This window comes from Gekko japonicus, unplaced genomic scaffold (assembly GCF_001447785.1).
Source record: "Gekko japonicus isolate JY-2015 unplaced genomic scaffold, Gekko_japonicus_V1.1 scaffold1053, whole genome shotgun sequence".
NCBI classification, from domain to species: domain Eukaryota; kingdom Metazoa; phylum Chordata; class Lepidosauria; order Squamata; family Gekkonidae; genus Gekko; species Gekko japonicus.
The window spans coordinates 492,019-519,851 of NW_015177042.1; the positions used below are offsets into that span (position 1 = coordinate 492,019).

Below are 27,833 nucleotides of genomic sequence, written 5' to 3' on the forward strand. Positions count from 1 at the left end.
GCCAGGGAGGGCTTTCGCAGGGCTTCCTCGCACTCCCGCCGGCCTTGCAGGTCCACCGGCAGGCCACTCATGGGGCTCGGCAGTGGAGCTGCAAGGCCGGCGGCGGCGGCCGGGACCATTGGGGGCGGGGTGTGTGGCCTTATGACACACTTCCGGTGATGTCAGGGGGTGTGGCATACACTAATGAGTTCCCCTAGCTCTTTTTCTACAAAATGACCCCTGGTTGTAAGGATTAAATCTTTTGGGGGGGCCTTCTTCAAAGAGACGTGTTTGATAGGTGCAGAAATCTCGGGATTTATTTTATTGCAGAAATCTCAGTATTTATTTATTTACTAGGACCAAGGACTTGTGGGATGCTTCTCTCATTCCTCCCACCCCCACCATTTCATATTTCCCTTTCCTGGAAGACCTCATAGCGCCGCCTCTTTTCATGCTTCCTTCTTTCCTTTCTGTGCTGATCTGAAGCAGCAGGACCCAGTGTGAGCCCAGCGGCACCTTTAAGATCAACAACATTGTACTCTGAGTATAAGGTTTTGTGTGCGTGCACACTTCTGAAATGTGTGTGCACACTTAAGCTTATACCCAGAATAAAACTTTGTTGGTCTTCAAGGTGCTACTGGACTCAAATGTTGTTGTCCTGTACATTGGTCTTCCCTCAGAATCAGTTCTGAAACTCCAGTTGGGGCAGAACTCGACGGCTCAGCTATTATCGGGAGCTGGAGTACCGTGGTCCTGATCCACTGACTCAGGGAAAATCTAAAAAGGAATTCACAGAGGGCATTATCCCTCTACATGCTCGTGTAACCCAGCACAACCCTGGCTGCATAGACCCCCTCTCCCAAGTTATCTTTTCCAGCTGGAGAGTTTGGGGGGGAGGGGGACTCGGATCATTCAATGGCACAGTCTTGTGGCTTGAGAAGTGACTGAAATTGCTTCAGAAAAACCCCAAACATTCAGGGTATTACAGGTTTCAAGGTAACGAACATTTCTCATAAACCCAACAACTTTACAACCACAAGTGTCTAACAAATTGTGCCAGGTAACACAAAGACAAGAGCAAGTCCACAGTGTTCACTTACGCAAGTGTTGCACTTGTGTCTTCCCCTCTGTGTTCTTCGAAGGCTCTTGCTGCTGCTCTTGATTTCTTGGGCCTGCCAAGAAATCAGCCGTTGGCCTAGTGTCACCAGGTCCCCGCCACCAGGGGTGGGTGGTGGGTGGTGGGCAATGTTCCCTCTAAGCTGCAGAGTCTTGTGTGCAAAAATTCCACTTTGTGAGTGACTACCATTAAAGTTGTGAGCGAGCGATTTGGCTGCTGCATAAATTAGTTTGCTCTGGAGCCATCCTTCCTGAGCCAAGACAAAAATGTGTGAGCCAGAGGCTAAAAAACTGTGAGCTAGCTCACACTAACTCAGCTTAGAGGGAACACTGGTGGTGGGTAGGGTTTCCAGATCCAGGTTGGGAAACTTCTGGAGATTTGGGGGTGGAGCCTGGGAAGGACAGGGACTTCAGTGGGGTACAATGCCAAAGAGTCCACTTTCCAAAGCAGCCATTGTCTCCAGAGGAACTGATCTCTGAAGTCTGGAGATGTTCCAGTCCAACACTCTGTGTCACACGCTGGCCAAAATCCAGGTGCCATCAGAAGATCCACAGCGGGGGCCTGAACTCCAGAAGCCCTCCCACTGTTGCCCCCCCCCAGCACCAAGAGTACAAAGCATCACTTGCCCCAGATAGAGTGATCTATCTGTACCTTGTGGCTAAGAGCCACTGATGGACCTCTACTACATAAGGGACCTCTGGACTCCAAATTTGTTCTACTGCTTCAGACCAACACGACTGACCACCTGGAGCTCTGAAAGAGTTAAGCCAGGAGTGCTGTTTGCTAGAGAGGTTGGGGGGGGGCTTTTCTGGGGAGGGGGTTGCTTCTGAATCCTGAAAGAGAACAGGAAAAGCCTCAGATATGCAACGCCAGGGAAAAGGCTTGAGGTCAGACCCTGGGGAGGTCTACTCACAAGTAAGTCATGGGGCGGGGAGGGGGTCACGCTTTTAAATCTTGGAAGAGAGATATGAGGGAAGATGGAAACAGCCTGATAAAAATTTCCCTGTTGGAAATTCACCCTTCATGAGGCTGGTTTGTGAAAAGCAATCCCTCATTGCCCTCTACTGGCAAATAGTATGTTTGTCCTCAGAACTTTTTTCTAATTTTACAGTTTTAAATGTAGCGCTACTGAGGAAGAAGCTTGGGAAACAAACTCTGAAAAGTGGCATTTAATAGGAATAACAGAGAAACACCGTTTCCTACTCTTTTTGGATTGGTTGCACAAATATATTCCTGACATAAAAGCCGTGGACTAATTGTGATGGTTAGTTGGCGATCCAGCCCAGTGGCAGTGACCTGGTCCAGGCCAAGAGAGTGCCGAGAGAGTCAGGTTCCTACAGAAAGGACTCTCCCAAGCTGTCGCTATCACTGGCACCCTGCTTCTGAGAAGGGATCCACAGGGAATCCAGCGAGCAGACAGGTTCCCACACCTTTGCCATCCCACTAAGTCCACAGGACAGGGTTCTGTTTGATTCTGATGCTGCACAGCTGGTGTCTCCTGCAACCAAAATGCAAAGAAGCTGCTTTATGCCCCGTGCATAAAGGGGAACAACTCAAAAGAGTCCTTTTGGGGGGTGGATAGGGAAAAGCCTGTGGTCATATAAACTCTTGAAGCTGCCTTCTACTGAATCAGACCATCAGTCTATCAAGGTCAGTATTGCCTACTCAGACAGGCAGGGGGCTCTCCAAGGCCTCAGGCCGAGGTCTTTCCCATCACCGACTGCCCAGTCCTTCCCACTGGAGACGCTGGGAATTGAGCCTGGGGCCTTCTGCGTGCCAAGCAGATGCTCGTTCCCTCTAAGCTGTGAAGTCCTGTGAGCAAAAATTCTACTTTGTGAGCTACTGGCAATAAAGTTGTGAGCAAGTAATTTGGCTGCTGCATAAATTAGTTTGCTCTGGAGCCATTCCTCCTGAGCTAAGATAAAAATGTGTGAGCTGGAGGCTAAAAAACAGTGAGCTAGCTCACACTAACTCAGCTTAGAGGGAACAGTGCTCCCCACCACTGAGCCAGGGCTTGCCACGAGTTCCACTCTCAAGACTGAGCAGAATGCGCCCCCCCCCCCAAAAAAAAAGAAGTGCACGCACACAACCCTGCCAAAAGGTGTCTTGAAGTAGGAACAGTGAGGTCAGGTCAGGGATGCCCTTCCTTAGCCCCCCCCCCCCCCCCCCCCCCCCCCCCCCCCCCCCCCCAAACTGAAAACAGTTCTTTGAATACGGCCAAAGCCTCCGCGGGAAGAGAAAGTGGCCAGATCTCCAGGAATTTCCCAAGCAGGAGGTGGCAACCCTCACCGACAGGGCAGACCACCCCCAGGCAGGGAGAGGAAGCGGGCTCGCCGGCAGGCTGGTTTGGAGGAAGAGGGTATAGGAACAGACATTTCCCGTGCAATCCTAAAACCGCTTGAGCCTCAGGAAACAAGAGGCTTGTGAGTCGACCTGCTCTGGATGGCTGAAGGGGAGCGGGCTGCAGTTTGCCTCCATCTCTTTCCCCCCTCCCGGCTCAACCGCCCCATTTTCTGAGAGGGCTGGCCGGTCTGGGATCTCCCCGTGCAGAATTACTCCCGAGCAGTTCCGTCGAGCTGCATTACTAGGGCGTCGCTGAGGGCAGTCTGGCCGCGGCGCCCCGTGGAGAGGAGGAGAGGGAGCTTTTTCTCATGCATTGGTCTGCAGCACTGAAAGGGTTAAAGTGAGCGAGCGGCTTCCTAGACAGGCCAAACAAGGCGTGGGGGCGGGAAAGAGGGAAGGGTCACTTCCGGGGTGGGGGTGGGGCTTGGTTATTGAATGGCCAAGGAGACCAGGGAGGACTGCAGATCTGCAACAGAGGAGGGAAAAAAAGGCGGTTTTGCCGTCGGATCCCGAGAAGGTTTACTCACAAGTAAGTCACGGGGAAGGTTTTCAGTCCTGGGATACAGAAACGCGGCTGTCGTGTGCTTTTGACGGGGAGGAGCTGGTATGAAATTGTCTTGAGATGTAATACATAGTTTTAAAGCGTCTGTTCCCTGTAGACAAAAGTCCGGTCTCCTTGTGGCTCCTCCTGGATCTCTCTGCTGCCCTTGTCGCAGCGGACCCTGCCACCACCCCCATATAGGGGGTGGTGACCCTGCCCTCCTGCAGAGACGTCTGGGGGCGGAATTGGGCATCGGGGGCTGTAAGGACTGTCCCATCCAGAGCCCTTCATGGCCTTGGAGCCTCATACCTGCAAGACAGCCTCTCCCCTTATGCTCTGCCATGACAGCTTTGCTCACCTGAGCAGGGACTTCTGCAGGTCCTACCCTGCAAAGGGGCAGAATCAACAACTGTCCATCCACGTGCCTTCTCCTTTATTTATTTGATTATTTGATTTATATCCCGCCCTCCCTGCCAAGGCAGGCTCAGGGCGGCTCACATGCAGTGTGTTAAAACTACTAAAACACAGATTCACCCCATAAAACCACAAAACCCCCACCTAGTAGAATGGGCTACCTGAGGAGGTCAGAAAGGTTCCCGCTCTCCTGGCTACGGGAAATTGAATTATTCCAAGAGGGTTTTTCTACACGGGCAATAGGGTAGCACTGTCCAGAATGATTCACGAAGTCACTTGGAGAAATTCTTAGGGACTGTGGTCTATATTAATGCGTATTTGTTGTTGCCACCAATTCACAGCTAACTTACGTTTACCCTGTAGGGTTTTCAAGGTAAGTGATGTTCAGAGGTGGTATGCCATTGCCTGCCTCCACATCACAACCAGTGTTCCCTCTAAGCTGAATTGATGTGAGCTAGCTCACAGTTTTTTAGCCTCTGGCTCACACTTTTTTGTCTCAGCTCAGCAAGGACGGCTCCAGAGCAAACTGATTTATGCAGTAGGCAAATCGCTTGCTCACAACTTTAATACCCGTAGCTCACAAGGTAGAATTTTTGCTCACAAGACTCCACATCTTAGAGGGAACATTGATCACAACCACGGTATTTCTTGAAGGTCTCCCATCCAAATGGCTGCCCCTTCTATCTGGATTTTGAATATTGCAGACTGGGCCTAAACAGATCCATTGGCATATGAACTAAAACACACACGGGTGAACATCTCTGTGTGAATAAGGTCTACAGTGTATTTGATAACTGTTGGCTTTTAGGTCCATTCTGTGTATGATGAGTTTGAAATATATTGATGTTTAACTTACTGAGTGCTCAGCTTGTATTTTACCACCAAGAAAGGCTTTTTAGCTGAATCATGTTTGGTGCTTGTATTTGGGCATGTTTTGTACCTTTTAGCTTGTGTTTATATATTCTGTCATTTGTCCTGATATTAGGTACAGGTGCTTATGTGCAGATCCATAGATACGTGGTTTTTATTGTGATTTTAATATTTCCTATACATAATTAAAATATATTCTATATTTTTATATTAGCACTGCATGTTTAGCCATATTTGATTATTGTTTCCACCTTAACCTCTTTGGTTACCTTTTCTATAATGGGTTGGTTCTCCCACCTTTTTTTTTTTTGGTCTACGGGACCACCTCTCCTGGTATACCCCTTGAAGAGCATTATGCTCTGGGGAAAAGACTTTCCTGATGATCTCTGGCCTGAGGGATATCCGGCTGTCCTCGACCAGAGCCAGGGCCTTTTTGGCCTGGTGGAACTCTCTGCCTAACAACATCCATGCCCTGTGGGACCTAATACAGTTCCACAAACCCTGTAAGACAGAGATGTTCTACCAGGCCGATGGTTGAGGACAGCAACAGTTGCCAACAAGCCTGGCCTCCTTTCCTTTCTGGTTTATACTTTATCCTTCATCTCTTCTATTGGGTGGTCTAGAAATAAAATAAATTAATAAATAGTCTATTTTCCTTTGATGGTAGGGAGGCCCAGAAAGGACTCCCGGCCGGGCATGATCACATGGGATGAATCATACAAGCCCATTGGCTGCTCCACATGCAAAGCATTTCGGGCAGTGCTTCACGTACCATCTGCCATTTTCCTGAGGGTTCATTGCCTCCCCCCGTTCATCCAGGCAGCCCCTCTGCCTTAAACTGGAGAGGCTTCATGCTCCTCTGTCCCTTCCCCCACTGCCAAGGACTTGGACAGAGCTATTGCCAAATGCATCCAGCCTATGGAGGAGGTATCTGTAATGGTCAGTGTTCCCTCTAAGCTGAGTTATTGTGAGCTAGCTCACAGTTTTTTAGCCTCCGGCTCACACATTTTTGCCTTAGCTCAGGAAGGGTGGCTCCAAATTGTTTGCTCAGAACGTTAATGCCAGTAACTCACAGAGGAGAATTTTTGCTCATGAGACTCCACAGCTTAGAGGGAACATTGGTAATGGTTAAGCCCTTACCAGTCATTGAAGGTTAAGCCTTTGACAACATATCTGCAATGGTTAAGCCCTTACCAGTCATTTTGTCCCAGGCTCCAATTTACATTGAGAGACAGACTGATCCCCAGAAACTGGAGGCCAAGATCATAACATCAGCAACAGATCTTTAAAGAACCAAAAAGAGATGGTTTACTTTCCTAAAGAAGCAAACAAGAATATCTTTAAAAGCTTGATATGTAATATTGCACAATGACCATAATCCTGGTCCAAAAGTAAACAAGGCCACTCCATCGGATCCACCGGGGCAACCCCTGGGTGTCTCCTGGTCAGGGTCGGTGATATTGCTCCTTTCTCTTTTGGTTTCTTTCTGCCTTTTTGATGTGTTTTCCTCTCCCTCTTCATAGCTTCGTGACTAAGGATAACTTTCCACACATGGAGACAACCCAAGGGAAAGGGAAGAGGGTGGAAGAGGAGGACCCAGAAAGACCTGGAATTGGCAAGAGATCAAGGAAAGGTCCCTATCCCATCCACACAGGTGCTGAATATTGGGAAAGAGCTGTGCCAAAGATATTGGTTCAGGACACTATGACCACAGATGTACACGGCCGATGCTTCCGGCAGTTCCGGTACCAGGAAGACAGGGGCCCCCGAGAGGTTTGCAGCCGACTCCATGGACTTTGCAGCCACTGGCTAAAGCCAGAAAGGTACACCAAGAAGGAGATCTTGGACCTGGTGATCCTGGAGCAGTTCCTGGCCATCCTGCCCCAGGGAATGCAGTGCTGGGTCAGAGGGTGTGGGCCGGAGACCAGTTCCCAGGCAGTGGCCCTGGCCGAAGGTTTCCTCCTGAGTCAGGCAGAAGAGAAGAGGCAGGCAGAGAAGGTGAGGGGGTTTCCTTCGCTAAGGTCAAGGGACAACCTTTTCCTATGGCTTCCCATCCAGATCTTTCTGCCTCTAGAGAATTCGCTCAGCTGGGAAGAAAACTCATCCCTGCTCCTATGGTTGAAGCAGCTCTCCTGGACGATGCAGGGATGAGGAGTCCGGGAGTGGGACAGGATCCTTCTCCTCGACCAGGCACTGGTCTGGTGGAACTCTGCCCAATGACATCCGTGTCCTGCAGGACCTAATGCACTTCTGCAGGGCCTTTAAGACAGAGATGTTCTCCCAAGCCTGTGGTTGAGGACAGCAACAGTCGCCAACAAGCCTGGCCTCCTTTCCTTTCTCTTTTATACTTTATCCTTCCTCTCTCCTGTTACATGGATTGCCTGGGGCAGTACACGTGTACAAGGGTTCTTTATACTCTATGTATACGAGGTCAAATTGCGAGAGATACCTGTGGAAGGAAGAGACCTTTTGATTAAATGAATGGAGTTTTTATTGTAAATAAAGGCAAAGCTCACACTACTCGCTCATGCAAAAATAGTAACAATAGATCAATGCACACAGAGTTAGGAAACAGAGGTGATCAGTAGTGAGAAGAAGGGGGTTTTAGATTAGGGCAATATTCACCTGATCCTGAAGTCCACGGCCAACCAGCGGTTCATGTCAAAGGCTCAGACAGAGTCTGAGTCCTATGGGCCCCAAGAGCTGTACAAAAATTGAGGCACAGTGTGCCGGTTTAAATGTGGTTTGGAGAGCCAGGGGGTGGGCTGGCCTGGGGTGTAATGAGTAGCTGGATTAAGGTGGGCATGTGCAGAAGCTTGTTTTGGACTTCCGAGGTTGGGAAGGTCACCAGTGTTTGCGTTTCCAAGTGTCTGTGGCTTGATGTTGGTTGGGGAAAGGTGCTAGATGCTGGGAATGGCTTCGAAGAGACAGTTCAGTTTACCCAGATTGGTGTCTGGGTCAGAGGAGATAGGATTTAGGGATTAGTACATTGATGAAGATCTTTCTTAATTATTGGCTGATCATGAGGTCCCGCACATGTGCTAACTACTGGACTCGGTTCCTCCTGATCTAGCTTGGCTGGTTCAAAATGGAGTCTTTTCCTGGCTCCCTGTTGCCTGCCCTTGCTGGACCAATGTGAGGCGTGGAACCCTGGCCTTACTCGCCTCTCTGGCTGCTGGGTCCCTCCACGTTTTCCAGAGAGAGTGAGTTTAGCACAGGTACATCTGGGGAGGTAACACTCCACCCACCCAGGAGGAGTAGGATACTAATATTTTAATGCCATCGTGAATAGTTTGAGTGCTGTTGAGAGAGAATTCACTCAGCTGGGAAGAAAACCCAACCCTGATCTCTTGTCCCTGTGGTTGAACCAGCTGAGCCAGAGTCTGGGAGTGGGGAAGAATCCGTCTCCTCGGCCTGTTCTATTCCTTCTCTTAGCCATCTCCTTTTCTGTTCTTTCAGATGTCGGGACCAGCAGTGAAGATGGAAGCGAACTTCTCTGAGGAGGAAGGATCTCCTTTGGAGGAAGGGAACGGGGCTCAGGCCCAGGAGCGCACCCAAAATGGCCCCTCACATGGTAAGGCTGTTTTGTGGCCAGATGGGATTGGGGCACACAGTGAAGTTGTTCAGTAGAAGGTTTGGGACAGGAGAAAAGGGAAATAACTTCTGCTCACAACACAGAGTTAAGTTCTGGGATTCAGTGCCATAGCATGTAGCGATGGCCACTCCCTTGAAAGGCAATCAGACAGATTCATAGAAGGCAATTCTATTCTTATTCACATTTACTAAAATATTGCCATGTCAGCCTCCCTCTATTAGTGGGATCCAATGCAGCTCCCAAAGGGAACTGGGTGTAGCTCTTAGCCATGGCAAATGACTGGAACTTCCAAAGGAAGTTTAGAAAACTTATTGAGGGCCAAAAGTTAAAAACCCGCACGCGGGGAGGGCAGGGTATAAATGAAAAAAAAAACCATAAGTAAGTGTACAAAAGAGTGTTTATTACAAAGACATGTAAAAACCTAGTAGGGGCCCCAATAAAACCTCATAAAATGTTCAAAGTTACAAATACACACACAAAAAAGGACAGTGTATGACCAGACCTGACGCGTTTTGGCTCGGAAGATCCTTCTTCAGAGGTCAAATAGTGCAAAATACAACAAGCAACAGAGTCCCTGTAACACATGTAAGGCAATTAACAATAAATAAGGTAGGACCAAAATTGGAATGTTCCAATATGGAATTGAATGACATATTTGTCAGGGACAATGTGCTATCAATATGTAACAGTCCCTGACAAGGCAATTTATTTGCACTCTTAGGACCTAAACTGGAAGGTACATATTATTTCCAGTATATACAACTACTTGTGACACAAGGCCAGATATATTTGTGGCCCCAAATAGAAAATTTTTGGTGTGTCATTCAATTCCATATTGGAACATTTTATGAGGCTTTATTTGGGCCCCTGATGGGTTTTTATATGTCTTTGTAATAAATACTCTCTTGTACACTTATGTTTTTAACTTTTGGTCCTCAATAAGTTTTCTAAACTTCCTTTGGAGGTTTGTGCTTTGTTGGTTTACATTCCCCCCCCCCTTTTTTGGGGGGTGAAATGAATGGAACCTCCATGTTCTGGGGCAGCATACCTCTGAAAAGGCATTGCTAGTGGCCAACATTTGCCTTCTGGGCCACAGTCAGAAAGAGAGTGGACTATGGATGTTTGGGGGTGGCGTGTGACTGGATGTAATGTCAGGGCACCAGCAGACACTCTGGAAACCCATTGATAGTCACCTGGAGTTTTCATATACACCGAAGTCACATCTTGGTTTTCAGAGTACCTGGTGCTTCTCTTCTTCTTTCACAATTTACTAAAAATCGTTGCAGATTTTGTCGAGTGTGCCTATGGCAAGGTTTCAGAGCCCCGGGAAGGAGGGTGCACGAAGCAGGATTCAAACAAGCAAACAAACGAGGGAGTCTAGGCTAACCCTTCCTTCTTTTGTCTCCCTCTCAGGCAGTGGACAGATGGTGTTCAGCCATAGTCTTGGCAGAGTTGTGGAAACAGCTGCTGCACCTCCAGTCCAGGTAGAGGAGATGAGCAGGGGACAGCCTGGTCCCCTCCACCCCTTTCACAGAAGGGCTTTTGCTCCTGCGGTTGCTGCTGAAGTTTCCCTTTGCCCATGCCAAGCTCAACATCCTGTGCCCTCCCCGACTTCCCCCCCCCTCCCAGTGTGCCTTCTGTACCTGTCGTGATCTCTGAGTCGGGAATCTGCTCTTTCTTCCAGTGTACCTTTTCTTTTGACGATGTGTCTGTCCGTTTCAACACGGAAGAATGGGCCCTACTGGATCCAGGCCAAAGAGCTCTCTACAGGGAAGTCATGCTGGAGAACCATAGGAGCGTGGCCTTTCTGGGTAAGGGTCTTTCACAGGTGCCCAAGGTGTGAATTGCTGCCATTGGGATGAGGCATGAATCAAAACAATGAACACTAATACATCGTTTTTGGGCCTGCCCCATTACTTTCCCCCTACTGGGAGTCTTGAGGAGTTGGGGTGGCAGTGAAAGTGACCTCCAGCATGGCCTGGGAGAGTGACCCAAGCCACTTGGCTGGCCCAGGGGCAACTGAGGCCACTGTTGTGGCCATCACCCAAGCCAGAGAGGGTGTCCTATCCTGGAGCCAAGGAGGGGCTGAGAGGCCCTCAGAAAGGGTTACCCAAATCACTCATGCATGTGCACCCTTGTAGCTGGCAAAAGCATCCTTCTGCTAGCAAAGAAAAACCCCATGTATTGTGGGGTATTAATTCCTGAGATCGTAAAGCTATGCCTACCAGGATCGAGATACAGACCAACACTCAAAAGAAATGAAGGGTATCAACTTCTTAAACAAGAAAATTCATTAACAGAAAGAGGACTGGGTTAGGTCAGTTAAATAAAAATAGAGGTGCTAGGGAAAGGAACTAAATGCACACGTGAAGTGCAAACACAGTTTAAACCCTTTCCCTCACCAACTTCCTGCTATGAAGGGAGAAAATAAAAGGGAAGAGTCAAAGGCACACAAGCCCGCTTCCTGAAGACAGCTTGACAGCTCTGGAGAAGTACAGCAGACTAGGGTGGAAAAGCAGAGAAGCCACCCATACAGTTGGGGGAAGAGGCTGGGGTCCAAGACCTGCTGCAAATCGGATGGACTGAGGGATCTCTTTTTATACATTTCTGCTAAGATGAAGGAGGAGAAAAAGTGTTGGCACTGGGATGTGGGAGTGATGCAAAGTCCATCTCTGGACTTTTTCTTTGGAGGTTTTCAGACTGGGGCTAGTTGGCCATCTGACAGCAATGCGGATTCTGTGAACTGAGGCAGATCATGAGAGGGAGGGCAGGAAGGGTTGCCTCAGTGCTTAGTTCTCGTGGCCCTTTCTTATATGCCCAGGGAAATGCTGAGGTCAGGAAGCAATTTTTCTCCAGGCCAGTTTGTCTGGAGATCCTGGAGGGTTTTGCTCATCTTCTGGACATGGAACTGGGGTCATTGGGTGTGTGTGGAGGGGGAGGTATATGTGAATTTCCAGCATTGTGCAGGGGGTTGGACTAGATGACCCTGGAGGTCCCTTCCAACTCTATGATTCTATGATCTCTCGGGGATCAGAGTTTGCATGTGGGGGTGTCCAGGCAGTCCTTTGCTGGGACCTGCGGGCGGCCTGTGCTGCTGCCGTATTCGCACCACTCATATTGCAGCTGTGCTTTGGCACATCGGGGGCCTAATCCTGCCACTGAGCACGCACCTCAGCTGCAGGGCCTCCCTCCCCCAAGGACAACCCGGTGGCCTTCGTCCATAAGTGGCTGCTGCCTGGTAAGGGGGCAGTGTGGCAATCTCCAGTTACACTGGTTGCTGGATGGCCCTGGGGCCCCTGCCACACACGCAGTCTTATGTGGGCACAGTGCCCGCTTCCCCACCAGATGATCCAGCCGCCTGGGGCGGCTGCCACTGCATGGGGATGATGCAGCTTGCTGACAATCTCCGGTTTGAAACCCCCAGCATTGCCCTGCCGTGGATCACTGAACAGCATTGGCTGAAGGCAGCTGCTGCCACACAGGAATCTCCGGATTATTGGGCTTTGCTTGGCCTGGGTCCTGCCACGCACGTGGCCTCTGACCTGGGCCACCTCCCCGCTTCTGCAGGTGGGGGGACTTAGTTCAGCTTGTCTTCCCAGCCCCTTCCATGGTGACTCAGGGACATGGGGGAGCTCGCAGCACCCAGCCGCTTTGCATTTTTACCCTGGGGCCTGGGCTCACAGCACTGGCGAAGGGAGTGGGGTGGGGAAGGGGTTTGCCCCTCCTCCAGGCAGCGCGGGATCATCTGCCCAGTGCTGCACCACTGGCTCTCCAGTCCCCCCCCCCATGCCCACGGGGCCTTGCTGTGAGGACACACCAATGCAAAGCTTATTAGCTTCGACAGGAAGCAAAGAGTAGGACTCAACGGACAGTTCTCCCAAAGGAGTGAAGTAAGCAGTGGGGTCCCACAAGGATCGTTATTGGGGCTGGTACTATTCAATTTATTCACCAGAGTGGTGGTATCCTGAGTGCACCGGTTCCAACCGCATTATCCCCGTCTGATCGCTCTCCGACGGTGTAGAGCCACTTCCGTTTGGAAGCCCGAGGCTTCCGCTTTTCGGCCGCCATTTTTTTAAGCCTCCTCGATGTGCGCTTGGGCGAAGCTTTGCCCCGGCATTAAAAAAAAAAAAAAGATGCTTCGTTTTAGACTGCAGATGAGTCTGGGACCTCACAGAGGCCCTTTTCGCTGTAAAAGTTTAAAGGGAAGTCTTCGCTTCAGGGCACGCTTTTCGGGATGGAGTGTTCTGCGTCTGCGCGAAGATCTCAACTCTGTGGATGGCTGCCTATGCGCATGTGCAAAATGTAAAAAAAAAATTTAAAGACCGCTGACACGCACTGCTGCGTGTCGGTATTGTGAACGGGCATATCACGATGTGCTGCGCAGTCAGGAGGTGAGTATGATCGCATTTCTTCCAGATCAAATTGCACCGGTTGGAACCGCAGCAGTTTATACCGGTATAAATGCCCCGTCTGAATGCACCCTACATCTCCTCCCCCAACCCATGGGGCCTTGCAGTGAGGACACACCAACTTGAAGCTTACTAGGTTCGACACAAAGCAAAGCAATAGGTTCTCACAATCATAGAAGCATAGAGTTGGAAGGGATCTCTAGGGTCATCTAGTCCAACCCCCTGCACAAGGCAGGAAATGTACAAATACCTCCCCCCTCCACCCCCACAGGGACTGCTGTTCCACGCCCAGAAGGTAACAAAAAAACTCTCCAGAATTGCTTCCTGACCCCAAAGTGGCAATCAGCATTTCCCTGGGCGTGTAAAAAAGGGCCACAAGAACTAAGCACTGAGGCAACCCTTCCTGCCCTCCCTCTCATGATCTGCCTATATTCACAGAATCACCATTGCTGTCAGATGGCCATCTAGCTTCTGTTTAAAAACCTCCAAGGAAGGAGAGCCCACCACCTCCTGAGAAAGCCTGTTCCACTGAGGAACCGCTCTGTCAGGAAGTTCTTCCTAATGTTTAGCCGAAAACTCTTCTGATTTAATTTCAACCCGTTCTGGTCCAACATTCTGGGGCAACAAAAAACAACTCCACACGATCTTCTAGATGACAGCCCTTCAAGTATCATATCACCTCTCAGTCGTCTCCGGGCTAAACATACCCAGCTCCTTCAACCTTTCCTCACAGGTCTTGTTCTCCAGACCCCTCACCATCTTCGTTGCTCTCCTCTGGACTCGTTTCAGCTTGTCTATATCCTTCTTAAATTGTGGTGCCCAAAACTGAACACAATACTCTAGGTGAGGTCTAACAATGAAGGAAAGTAAGCAGTGGGGTCCCACAAGGATCAGTACTGGGGCTGGTACTATTTATTCATCAGTGATTTGGAACTAGGGGTAAATAGTGTAGTGGCCAAGTTTGCAGATGACACCAAATGATTCAGGCTGGTGAAAAACCAAGGCTGAGTGTGATGAGCTCCAAGAAGACCTCCACAAATTGGGTGAGTGGGCGACAATGTGTCAAAAGAAGTTCAGTGTTGGTAATTGTAAGGTGATGCACATTGGGACAAAAAAAATTCTAATTTCAAGTATAGGCTATTGAGGTCTGAACTTGCTGAGTCATAGGCAAGTCTATGTTAGGGATAATTAGGAAAGGGATTGAGAATAAAACAGCCAATATTGTAAGGCCCCTGTATAGATCCTGGTGTGGCCTCATTTGGAATCCCGTGTACAGTTCTGGTCACCATTTCTTAAAACAGACATTACAGAGCTGGAAAAAGTACAGAGGGGGGCAACTAAGATGATGAGATGTTGGAGCAACTTCCATATGAGAAGAGACTGAAGAATCTGGTTCTTTTAAGTTAGAAAAGAGACAACGAAGAGGGGAAACATGCTAAAGCTTTATAAAATTATGCATGGGGTGGAGAGAGTTGACAAAGTGAACTTTCTCTCCCTTTCCTTAAATACTAGAACTCAAGGGCTGTGGAGCAGAGGGAGAAATCTTCCTGCCCAGTACTTCAGATAAGGAAGAAGTGACTGGGGCTGGTCCTTTGCTCATTGTCTTCATTATTTGGGTCCTTATTCAGGCCAGATGTTCAGGGAGGTAACCTCTTGGGTCCGTGGGGAAAAGGCCCTTTGGTTGACTCCTACCAGATATGGTTTTCATATGATTAATGGAGGAGTTGCATGACTAATGGGGAATTGGGTTATTTAAGAACAGCCAGGCTGAATGAGCAAAAGGGGTCATCAACACTTGTCTTCAGTCATTATCTATATGCCTTAACAACCCCCCCCCCCCATATCTTTTCCACAAACCATAGCGGTACCCTTTAAATTTTGCAGTTAACTTGGAGATGTCTTAACTTCTCCCTTCCCTGCAGCAAACGTGTTTGGAGGAGATAGAAGTTGTACCAAAGAAAATGGCACCCTTGTGAATGAGGATTGCCTGATTGGTGGTCTGGTTTCTTTATTTTCTTTTCTTTTATTAGATTTATATACCGCCCTCCTGTGATGGGTTCAGGGCAGTGTCCAACAGTTGCCTGGGTGGAGGCTGGACCTCTTTTGTGATTCCGGCAGCAGATGTAGAGGAGACAGGTGGGGAATTCCAGGGGTTCTCTTTGGAAAAAGCCAAGAATGAAGAGGCTGAAGGAAACTTCAGAGATGGACCACACAGACAGATGGGAAGACACTTTTAACATGTATATTATTGTACATTCCAATGCACAGCTGAAACCAGCCCTGTGTGGATGGAATTTCAAGTGCAAATCAGACCTCCTTATGTGGGTGCTAACGGGATCTCTCTCTTTATTCCAACAGAAGGTGATCAGAGGAATGAGGAGAATGAGAATCTGCATCATCTATCGCTAGATGAAGTCAAGAATGAAGACTTGAGAGGAAACTTCAGGAACCAAGGCAAACTTAAGAGGCAGAAAGGAAGCTATGTAGTCGAGAAGAGGGATGAGCCCATTCCTTGCCAAGGTGGGGATTTCCATGAAGTAATTCACTTGGTGGAAGAAACATACAACTGCTTGGAGTGTGGAAAGAACTTCTCAGATCAAGCCCAATATAATATCCATTTGCGAATGCACAATGGAAAGAAGACCCATCAAGGCCTGGAGTGTGGAAAGAGCTTCCTTTGCAGAGCAGAGCTCCTAAATAATCAACAAACAAATGGAGGAGAGAAACATTATACTTGCTCAGATTGTGGCACGTGTTTGTCACGGAAATCTGACCTTATTAAACACCAAAGCATTCATTCAGGAGAGAAGCCATTTATCTCTTCAGAGAGTGGAGTGACATCCTCTGATGAAAGACAGGGAAATGTACATTTTCCAAGGAACATTATAATGAAGGCATGTAAATGCTTTCAGTGTGGAAAGTATTTTAAATACAGATCACAGCTCCTTGTGCACCAAAGAGCTCACACAGGGGAGAAACCCTTTGAATGCTCAGAGTGTGGAAAGAAATTCAATCAGAGCAGCCACCTTCAAGAACATCAAAGATCCCACACAGGGGCAAAACCTTTTGAATGCTCAGAGTGTGGAAAGAAATTCAGTAAGAGTAACAATCTTTTACAGCATCAAAGAACTCACACTGGGGAGAAACCTTTTGAGTGTTCAGAGTGTGGGAAGAGATTCAGTGGCACATGTAGGCTTCGAAAGCACCTACGAGTCCACACAGGGGAGAAACCTTTTGAATGCTCAGAGTGTGGAAAGAAATTCAGTAAGAATAACAGTCTTCTACAGCATCAAAGATCTCACACAAGCGAAAAACCTTTTGAATGCTCAGAATTTGAAAAGGAATTCAGTAAGAGTGGCAGTCTCCTTCTACAACAAAGAACCCACACAGGGGAGAAACCTTTTGAATGCTCAGAGTGTGGAAAGAAATTCAGTAAGAATAACAGTCTTCTACAGCATCAAAGATCTCACACAAGCGAAAAACCTTTTGAATGCTCAGAATTTGAAAAGGAATTCAGTAAGAGTGGCAGTCTCCTTCTACAACAAAGAACCCACACAGGGGAGAAACCTTTTGAATGCTTAGAATGTGGAAAGAGATTCAGTAAGAGTGGCAGTCTCCTATTACATCAAAGAACCCACACAGGGGAGAAACCTTTTGAATGCTTAGAATGTGGAAAGAGATTCAGTAAGAGTGGCAGTCTCCTATTACATCAAAGAACCCACACAGGGGAGAGACCCTTTGAGTGTTCAGAATGTGGAAAGAGGTTCAGTCGGAGCAGCCATCTTCAGAGCCATTTAAGAACCCACACCGGGGAGAAACCTTTTGCATGCTCAGAATGCGGAAAAAGATTCAGTCAGAGTGGCGATCTCTTACTGCATCAAAGAACCCACACAGGGGAGAGACCCTTTGAGTGTTCAGAATGTGGAAAGAGATTCAGTAAGAATGGCCATCTTCAACGTCATCAAAGAATCCACACAGGGGAGAAACCCTTTGAATGTTCAGAGTGTGGAAAGAGATTCAATCAGAGCAGCCATCTTCGCAACCATTTAATAACCCACACTGGTGAGAAACCTTTTGAATGCTCAGAGTGTGGAAAGAAATTCAGTCAGCTTGGTAATCTTCAACAACATCAAAAAGCCCACACAGGAGAAATGTTTTGAGTGCTCAGAGTGTGGAAAGAGATTCTGTCAGCATCATCGAGTGCTTAGAGTGTGAAAAGAGATTCAGTCAGAGTGGTGATCTCGTACTGCATCAAAGAACCCACACAGGGGAGAAACCTTTTGAATGCTCAGAATGTGGAAAGAGGTTATGTCAGTTGGACAATCTTCAGCTGCATCAGAGAATCCACATGGGAGAAACCTTTTGAATGCTCAGAGTCTGGAAGCGCCTCCAACCTGAGCATTACTTTTCAACACCATCTAAGAACCCACAACAAGGAAAAAATCTTTTGAATGCACAAAGTGAGAAAAGAAACCAGTTCAGAGATGTGATCTTCAAAACATCTATGAACGCACACATGGAGAAGCCTTCTGAATGCTCAGAGTCTGAGAAGAGATTCAGTTAGCCTGGCCATCTTCAGCAGCATCAAAGAACCCACACATTGAGAAACCAGATAACTGCTTAGCTTGTAAAAAGAGTTTTTGTCTTGTTTCACATGAAAAAGCAAACCACAGCGCATAGAAAGGGTTCAAACCAGGTAAACTCTTGTAAAGTGCTTGTATCTGCGCAGAATCCTTATCCTAACCTGGAAGAAATGATAGAAATATTCAACTGTGGATAGAGCGCAAATCAATCTCATGGGGAAGAAAGGATGTGTTCTAAGGGTGGACGGAGATTCAAGACTTTCCCATATCTCCTTAACCATTGAAGAATCCACACAGGTGAGGAATCTCATAAATACTGTGTAGCAAGAGCTTGAGGCAGAGATCCAGTCTTCTTCCTGTTTCTCAGGTAATCCACACGAGGACAAACCTTTCCAGTAGTGGGTTCTGATGAGGCTTTTCTTTGAAAGCCCAGATGCTGGAGGCTCAGAAATGCTCTGAGATGTGAAGAAGAGCCTCTTTAGTGGAATTGAAAGGACTGAGGAAATACTGACTAGGGATCTCAACATTTTATCTGATCACTACCAATGTTCCCTCTAAGCTGTGGAGTCTTGTGAGCAAAAATTCTACTTTGTGGGCTACTGGCATTAAAGCTGTGAGCAAGTGATTTGGTTACTGCATAAATTAGTTTGCTCTGGAGCCTCCCTTCTTGAGCTAAGACTAAAATGTGTCAGCCGGGGGCTAAAAAACTGTGAGCTAACTCACACTAACTCAGCTTAGAGGGAACACTGATCACTACCGTAAATGGCAGTTCATTCCCAAGTCCAGGAAAAACAGATTGCTCCTGTTTTCATCTCAGTAACAAATTTGCCAACTGTGAACTGAATATCTACCTTAGTGTCACTCAACTTACACACAACCATATACCTAAATACCTTGAGCTATAAACATCTTACCAAAGTAGCAGCAAAAATACGCACACGAAACAACATTCTCCAAAAATGATATGGTACAACTTGGGGTGTGACTGCTAGAACACTGTGTTGTTTAAATGGGGCAAAACCCAAGACCAGAATGCAATTGTGGTGCAGCCCGCCAAACTATTTTCCATCTGTCACAGGAATGTGAGCGTTGTGCTTTCCAGGGAGATGTGGCAGAGCTCTTTGAACAATCGAGTGGATTGAAAATTCAGATTTAACGGTTAGGGGGATTGCCCAGTCTGTCTGCACACCCATTGTATCAACTTCGTTACATATTTTATATTATTATATGCTTCCTGTGTGTAATTCTGCCATATGATAAATAAAAAATGGTGGTTGCCCTACTTTAATTTATCTGCCAAGCTAAGTCCTTCTGACATCTGCAGAACTGGTAAAAGACAAGCCTGTTTTCCAAATTCTGTGATGAAATAGACAAGCCAGGGATAGCACATATCTGTGGGTAGATTTCAGGAGGGTCTGTGAACTTGGATGGGGGAAAATTGCATCTTTATTTTGGCTAACCTCTGAAATTCAGCACTTCTTTCAATTATGCCTGTAGGCCACAAACCACAGTAGTATTAGCAGTACCTGTGACTTTGTCACCAAGAGAAATCATAGATTTTTTTTATATCACATTACAGTTGTTGCAGACACATTATCATTTACGCTCATCACTACTTTGAAATGAGGGTAGTTATTAGACCCAAGGGCGGGATTCAGGCTCACTGGTGCCCTAAGCACTGACCAGTCTTGGTGCCCACCTCCTTCTCATTCTCTTTTGCACGTTTTCTCTTTTTGCGCACCGCTCAAGTGAACACACTTCATTTTTGACGTTTACATGGGGCTGAAATGAAAAAGGGGCAGAGAGGGTCATTGAAATGACTGTCGTGACAACTGAATTTGGCTCCATCATTTTACGTTTAAACACAGCCTATGACACTGCACCTCGCCACCAAAAAATAGAAGACCACCCTAGGGTGCACCATGATCAATGTGCACTAGTTTTATCAATTTTTTAAAACAAATCTTCATTCGTTTTTTTTCCTTTTCACCCTTTCCCCAACTTTGCGGTGCCCCTTTTAGCCCTGGTGCCCTAAGCGCGTGCTTAGTCTGCTTAATGGTTAATCTGCCACTGATTAGACCCACTGCCAGACTGCACAGAATCGCAGTCTTCCTCTCTACAGATGCTTGTGTGATGCAGCTGGCCAACTATCAGGCAACTGTGCACTTTATTGTCGTTCAGCTTGTCGTCATTCAGAAGTCGGATGTTCTCAGATTTGTGGCCCAGACATTGATTTCCAGTATTCCTATATACAATTGTTTATTGATCAATACATGGAAGGAAGTGAGTCGTTTTCATTCCTTGTTAAAGTTCTGGAACACGAGAGTTCAAAGGAGAATTCTTACCTCTCCATAAGGCTGCGCAGCCTTTTGTGACACAAGTGTGGGGGCTGCGAGGGGACGCCAGGCAAGTTTAGTCAAGTTCACATTGTTATTTAATGCATGGATAAAGAAGCACACACAATGCTATATTTTTTTTAAAATCATATCTGTGTTTCAATATAATTGGTTTCCTTTATATATGCTTTATTTTATGCATTTAAAAACATTATTCTGAGAAGGGCTCCATAGGCTGTGCCAGAGGGGTCCATGGCACAAGAAAGGTTAAGAACCCTAGGGAGAGAGGGAAATCCCTGCCTTGGAAGGAGAAAAGCGGTTGGCAGGAAAAACAGGGGAGAGGGGGGCGCTTCCCCTCCCCACACGCATCTATGAGGGGGCTGTTTTTACAAGGGGGGGCTGCACCTGAAACAGCAGCATGTTCTTGGATGCGGTTTGCACAAAGCAACGAGGCGAAGGTATAAGGTGTGGCTCACAGAGGGTTTCCAACCTCCAAGTGGGGCCTGGGGAGCTCCCAGAATTAGAACTGGTCTCCAGGTGACAGAGATCAGTTCTCCTGCAGAAAACAGCTACTTTGCGGGATGGATTCCAGGGCATTATACCCCACTGAGGTTCCACTCCTCCCCAAAATCCCCTCCATCCCCTAAATATTCATGTATTTCCCAAGCAGGAGCTGACAACGCTAGGTGGCTGGCCAGAGATGTTGCAAGTTGGTAGGCTCCTCCTAGCAATTGGGATGGGTAGAGGCCTTACCAGTAGAAAGGAGGAGGCCACATTGTTGGCATTGCACATGAAGTCACATCATGCCAGCGACTTCTGAGTGGCACGCTGGTATTTGGGCAAAAACTCTATGGTAAAACTGGCTTCTCACATAGTGTTTTTGCTCGGATACGGGTGTCACCTGGAAGTCATTGGTGTGATGACATCACTTCCTCTGCAACTCTGGCAATGTGGCCTAGGCCTTTCTACTGCTAAGTCCTCCCGCTGGCCAGCTGACCAGCACCTGGGGGGCAGGGGTCGGCAGTGGGGACCCCTGCTTCCACCAAGGGGGGGGGGGTCTGGCAACACTATTTGGGGGTGAGGTGGGCAATGTTCCCTCTAAGCTGTGGAATCTTGTGAGCAAAAATTCTACTTTGTGAGCTACTGGCATTAAAGTTGTGAGCGAGTGATTTGGCTGTTGCAGAAATTAGTTCGCTCTGGAGCCATCCTTCCTGAGCAAAGACAAAAATGTGTGAGCCGGAGGATAAAAAACTGAGAGCTAGCTCACACTAACTCAGCTTAGAAGGAACACTGGAGGTGGGTATATGTAGCTCTGTGGGGTCCTTGGTAGGCAAAGCTGCCACTTCCCAAGCTGCTAGTCCTCAGCGAGGCCGTCTGCCAGAAGGAGCTGCCTAGGGGGGTGAATCCTCCGCGTGTGGGAGGCTGATCCTAAAACGGATTATCTTTTCACACACAAACTCCCTGTGATCGTGCCACGAGGACTATTCTGTTGTTCTGAAAGTGGGTTTCATTTATTTATGTTTAAAATCCCATCTTTCCTCTAAAGAGCTCAGGGGGACGTATCTCGGTCTCCTCTCCTGTTACCCGCAAGCTTCATAGCACAGTCAGGGATTGGAAAGTGACTCTCCCAGATCCTGCCCCAGCCCGCTGACCACTTCCACCACACTGTCTGTAATGTATTGAGATCGCTTGTATGAATCGCCTCATTCACTCCCTATGCAAAACTTGAGCCAGAAGAAGGCTCCTCCGAACCACTCTCTCATTGGTCGCCCTCTAACAGCGACCAATCAGGAACTGCACAAGCTCCAGCGAGGGAAAGACTCTCATTGGCCTTTAACTCATCAATCTCATTGGTTGTTAATTGTAAATAGGCGTGGCTATATTAGCCCGGTAATGTTTAAAAGGAGCATAGCTCCAATGTTAAGCTGTTCTGGTTTTGGAATGCGTTTGAGTGTTTGTTCGCTACTTCAAATAAAGCTGAATCACTGAGCTGAAATCATTATCCGATCCTTTGTTAGCGCGATCTAACACTGTCCCCCAGGCTTCACACTGGCCACCAGAGAAAAAGCTCCCAAAGTGCTGTTTCAGAAAATTTGACCTCCACCCCAGGCTGAATTTAGGAGAGTGGATGAGAGAAGCTTAGGAGAGAAAGCCATACAGAAGGGTAGAAGAGTGGACGGACTTGATGTTTTTGGAGGGTGGTGGGGATTGGGGGAGGAATGTGAATTGGTCATACTGGCATGGAGGAATGACAAATGACTTGCACGGTTTTCACTGCCAGATGTCACAACTACATCAGTACACATGGAAGAAATGGTGAATGCGGAGCACGGATTGCTCTGGAACTGGAATGACGAGAGTCCAGAATGTAATGATGGTCATTCCTGTCCAAGACCACCTCCGCTCCATCTAGGAGGGAAGTGGGGGATCTAAGAGTGGTGCTGCATGCCCCCACATCAGAGCCCACCCCAGTGGCCTCCTCTTCTGCTCCGCCACTGGCAGGAGTGGTGCCAGAGTGTCCTTGGAAACCTAGAACCCCTTCCCCTCTATCAGGTGCCCAGTTTTGCTCACAGGAATCGGTCCCTTTAAGCTTGGAGGGGAACTCCTGAAAACGAGTGGAACTCCTATGGCCCATCCCTCTCTGCTCTCTGCTTGAGATGGACGCTGGACTCCACCCCCTTGCCACATGGCCCCTGATTGGCTTTGCTGGCCTTGTCCATCATAGTTCCACCACCTCCATACAATGCCGGCCTTGGTAGGGAGGACAGGGTATACATTTGATATTAAATAAAATAAATGCCTCCACCGACACAGCACAGTTGCTATATGGTATGATGGTGGTTTTATTTCATTTCAATGTAAAAATTGTATTCATAAGGAGCCATGCCTCGGATCCACATTTTTGTGCTGCTGCGGTCCAGCAAAGTGGATCCATGTTTTTTATGGTCCAGCCCATAGTCCTGGCTTCCACATGTGATTTGATGCTGGGTTTGGTGGAGTTCTCTTTTTAAAAGTGGAGAATCCATGTAGATCTACTTTCCCCCCAAACGGAATACTCTGTTTCCCCTGCTGAAATAGCCAAACATGTTTTTAATTGCACCTTTAGATCGGCCGCTGAAATCTTAGTTGCACTGACAGTTTGCAAAACCCCTGCTAACAATTGTTGCAGCTCAGGAGAAAAGTTTGCAGCAGGGGGAGAGGTTGCAACCGGAGTCCTTTCATCCAGATAACTGCCACCCAGCATTCTTCCTTCTTCCTGTGCTGCAAACTGTGCATCGAGGGATCACATTCCATGCAGCTTGTGCTACCCAGGCCCATAATTACAATGGGGCCGCTCGGGGCCCAGCCCCCCGACTTACCACCAAGGCCCCTCGACTTCCCATCCAGCCCAGCCCTCTAAACTTTCAATTTTTATTTTATTTATTGTGCTCACTTGGGGGGGCGGTTGTGCGAGTGTGTGTGTGCAGGGGTGCCCCCCAACTTATTTAAAGGCCCCCTGAATTAAAAAAAAATCCTGGCTACAGGCCTGTTGCTACCAGCACTGCTTTCCTATTCTCCAGACAGAACCAGGTGTCTGGAATTCACACAGCAACATCACTTTCCCTCTTCCATTTATCCTTCACATCTTAGCAATTGTGCCATACAGTTCTACAGCATTTTGAATATCCTCATTTACATGGCTTTTTTTTTTTGTAGAAAAAGCCCAGCAGGAACTCATTAGCATAATAGGCCACACCAAACAGCAGAAACCCATTAGCATATTAGGCCACACCCCTGACACCACATCTCATTAGCATATAAGGCCCCATGCCTTCCCTTGGCTTGTCTGGTCGCCCTGCGGCTGTGGAGAGCCTGGGTAAACCAACTCTGGGACAGGCTGGGGGAAGGCACAGGGAGGCATTTAAATGCCTCCCCGATCCTTCCAGGCCCTCCCTGGCCCACCTGCCTCGGAGTTGCTGGGGGGGTGTCGCTCTCCAGGCCTTCCCTCTGTAGCCATGCATGCAGAGGTTTTGGCTGTAGTGGGCGTGGCCAACTCTGGAGCCAGCCGGAACTCCGTTCCTGTGCATCCCTGTCCAAAAATAGCCCTGCTCATTTACATCTTTTGAACTTATATCACCTAACAAAGCAGTTTTACGAGGATCAAACCCCAACTTTCTGCACGCTTCCCTTGCAAGCAGTTTATATTTGCAAGTTCACTTCCAAGCCCCACGTTCGTTGGGCGCCAATTTTGTAACCTCAGCTTGTGGAGTCTGTGGGGCAGAGCTTGGAATGAATTTTGCAATGATCCAAAGAGAATACCACACCTTTACTTTTCACTTAATATCATATCATGTAACAAAAACATAGAACCTAGTAACTCAACAGAACAATTATCCAAACAATTAACTTTCCCCTCATTCACAGCTTGCCACCCTAAAGTCCATCTCTTTCTTTTGGTCGGTGGCCCAGGAAGTCTCCAGCTGAGCACTTTGCGCATCGGCTTCGAAGATGAGGGTCCCAAATGAACTCCCCATTAGATAATGCAGCACTTAAACAAGGTGTTAAGAGCCTATAATTAAGGTTCAAGCTCCCCAGCAGGGCAGTCTCGCTTCCCTCTTCTGCTTCCCACAAGTTCTGTACCCTTCCGCATCTAAAGGCTCCATCCCTTCCCTGGCTTATTCCGTTCCCAGCTAGGGGTTACAATAGCTCTTGATCATGGTTAGTGACCTCTATGCTGGTACTCTGTACTGGGCCATATCCACTCATTGTACTGTTTGGACTGCCTCAATCTTTCATTAATTTTCCTTTTTATCTACCGTGAAACCACAACGTAGGCATATACAAAGCAGCCACGGTGATGTATTTTATTTGTCTTTCTGGTGAGGTGTTTTATCTATCTCCCTATCTGTCTTGTTTTTAATCCTACCAGTTTGGTGTCGTGGTTAAGTGCGCGGACTCTAATCTGGGAGAACCGGGTTTGATTCCCCACTCCTCCACTTGCACCTGCTGATGTGACCTTGGGTCAGTCACAAGCTCTGGCACAGCTGTCCTTGAGAAAGAGCCGTTTGTGTCAGAGTTCTCTCAGCCCCACCCACCTCACAGGGTGCCTGTTGTGGGGAGGGGAAGGGAAAGGAGCTTGTAAGACGCTCTGAGACTCCAAGTGAAGGGCGGGGTATAAATCCAATCTCCTCCTCCTCCTCCTCCTCCCCCTCCTCCCCCTCTTCTTCTTCTTCTTCTTTTGTTGCCCAGTGGCAGCTGATTTATGGCAACTCTGTAGGGTTTTCAGGGCAATAGACATTCAGAGGTGGTTTGCCATTGCCTGCCTCTGTGCAGCAACCATGGTCTTCCTTGGCAGTTTCCCATCCAAATATTAACCGGGGCTGACCCTACTTTGTATCTGTCTTCTTCTTCTTCTTCTTCTTCTACCTTCCTCCAAGGAAATCAAAGCAGTATACATGTTTCTTTTTTATTCTTTTTTATATTTGTACACACAGCATGAACACCAAACAAGAAAATAGAACAAGACAAAAATAATCTAATAACTTCCTATCCAATATATAATGCCATCCTATTATGTATTGTTACCCACCACAAAAAACACGGAGCATGAAAATATCTAAACCAAAAAAAAAAAAAAAGGAAAGGAAAAGGTAGAGGGAGGGGGGAGCTTCCATCCAATTTGGCTTTAATTTAACATATATTAAATCCATTTTTGAATGATAATATCCTGTAACATAACTATTCAATACCTCAGACAAATTTTCAAATAAGGGTCTCATCCAATTAAAGAACATTTTAAAAAGAGCTGTATTATGGAAATTCCATTGAATAATATGAAACTATTCCAAATTATCTTAAAGTCGCCTTTCTTTCTTCTCCTCTGAATTAATCTAATCTTGTTTGTCAATTTTTCAACTGCCACTATGTTTCTTAATTTAGCATGCCACCGATCCAAGGAAATCTCTTAAGCATTGTTCCAGCACCGGACAACAAAAGTCCTAGCTGTGACTAAAAGAAAATTAATATGTTTTTGTTTATATTGAGAATTTTCATTGGCAAATAAATTAAGCAGGGCTAATTCAACAGTAGCCTTTATTTGTTCCTGAGTTATTTTACCAATTTCTGTAAATATCGATTTCCAAAAATTTGCTATAACTGGGCACGACCACCACATCTGTAAAAATGTCCCTAATTCACCACAGTCTCTCCAGAAATTTTTATTCTCTATTTTCATTAAATGGGCTACCCTCACTGGGGTCCAAAAGTACCTTTGGGGCACTTTTAAGGCATGCTCTTGTACACCTCTTGAAATCGGTTTATAAGGAAATCATTGAAATATTTGTTTCTAATCCTTGTCATTAAATTTAGTATTCAGTTCTACTTCCCAATTCTTTTTAATCGTCTGCACAAGAATTTGTCTTCGATTTAACAGTATCCTTGTCCCAGTCCCGGGACTCAAGATGCCCCACCCCAACCTCAGGGTCATCAAGATGCCTCTGTACCTGCTGAAGACCCGGGCTGACAGCCAGGGGTGAGCAGGCCATCAGAGGCCCCATGAGGACCGATGGTGGAGGAGCAGAGCAGTGGCGACCAAGTACAGGAGATGCCAGGCAAGGAGGGAGCAGCCGGGCGCGCTCGGCTCAGAGAATGAGTGCATCGCAGCGGCCTCAAGGGAGACATCAGACCCAACCCGGGGCCGACGCAAGAAGCAGCAGAGGCGCAGCAAGCCACCGCAGACCACCAGGAACACCACAGAATGCCGGGCGACAAGGACGACACTCGGCCCGGCCGCCAACTTCCACCTCAGCATGCCCAAGACCTGGGAGCGCATCGACAGTCTTGTAGGAGGGCAGGGCCGGGAGGAGGAGAGGGCCGGCGAGGCTGGAGGGCGGCACTGGGGATGGACCTGGGGAATAAAAGGAATGGGAACCAAGGAGTCAAGGAGGAGTAGCATGGGCTAGCTAGGGAGGGCAGCAGTCACTCGGGATGGAGGAAGAGAGAGAACCGGGTGGACTCTGCCCCTCCTGTGACCTGGCTGGGTCTAAGGCCACGCCCTTGCTGACAGAGGGACACCCTGGGTGTCAGTTAACCCTGTCTCCTGGTGCGCTGAGACCCTTCAGCACACCTCCCTTGTGAGCCAGTCATTAGTCCCAGGGCCGCCCCACCTGCTAGTGATGAGATGCCACCACGGCCACAGGTGGTGGACCCCCCCAGAGAATTGAGTGAGCCTGACAATCCTATATATTTTAGTAATTAATTTCCCCTCCTCATTATCTATATTTTGGATTAATTATTCAAATTCAGTTAATGGTCTGTTTATTTGATCTTTTTTTAATAATAATTTTATTTGGAAATAAAAGGATTAAACAAGAAAAACAGACATTTCCAAGTATAACAGTAAATTGTGGAGAATCTCCACTGTGATACAGATTGGTATGATTAAAAGGCTTGATACAAAATTGTAACATTACATAAATGAGAAATCTAAGCAATATTTAGAGTAACCTTATAAGATAAAAGAATAATGAGTAAGACATTTGACTAATCTACATCCTGTTTACAGTATAGTATTAGAACCATTGTAGATAGTTTTTCCAAGAGGGTGAAATAAATTCAGCTGAAGATAGGAATTCTAGAATAGGAAACCACTTTGCATTAAAGTTTGA

At 47.5% G+C, this 27,833-nt stretch overlaps 1 protein-coding gene across 1 annotated transcript; it reads left to right on the forward strand.

Annotated features, from left to right (window-relative positions):
* The first annotated feature begins 6,632 nt into the window (after nt 1-6,632).
* LOC107124582 (zinc finger protein 345-like) lies at nt 6,633-17,859 on the forward strand. Its single transcript, XM_015428069.1, has 7 exons — nt 6,633-6,655; nt 6,788-7,037; nt 8,724-8,838; nt 10,273-10,343; nt 10,544-10,670; nt 15,627-17,421; nt 17,460-17,859. Exons 1-7 carry the CDS (start codon nt 6,633-6,635, stop codon nt 17,632-17,634), a joined length of 2,556 nt encoding a protein of 851 aa, XP_015283555.1. The 3' UTR covers nt 17,635-17,859.
* The last annotated feature ends 9,974 nt before the right edge of the window (nt 17,860-27,833 follow it).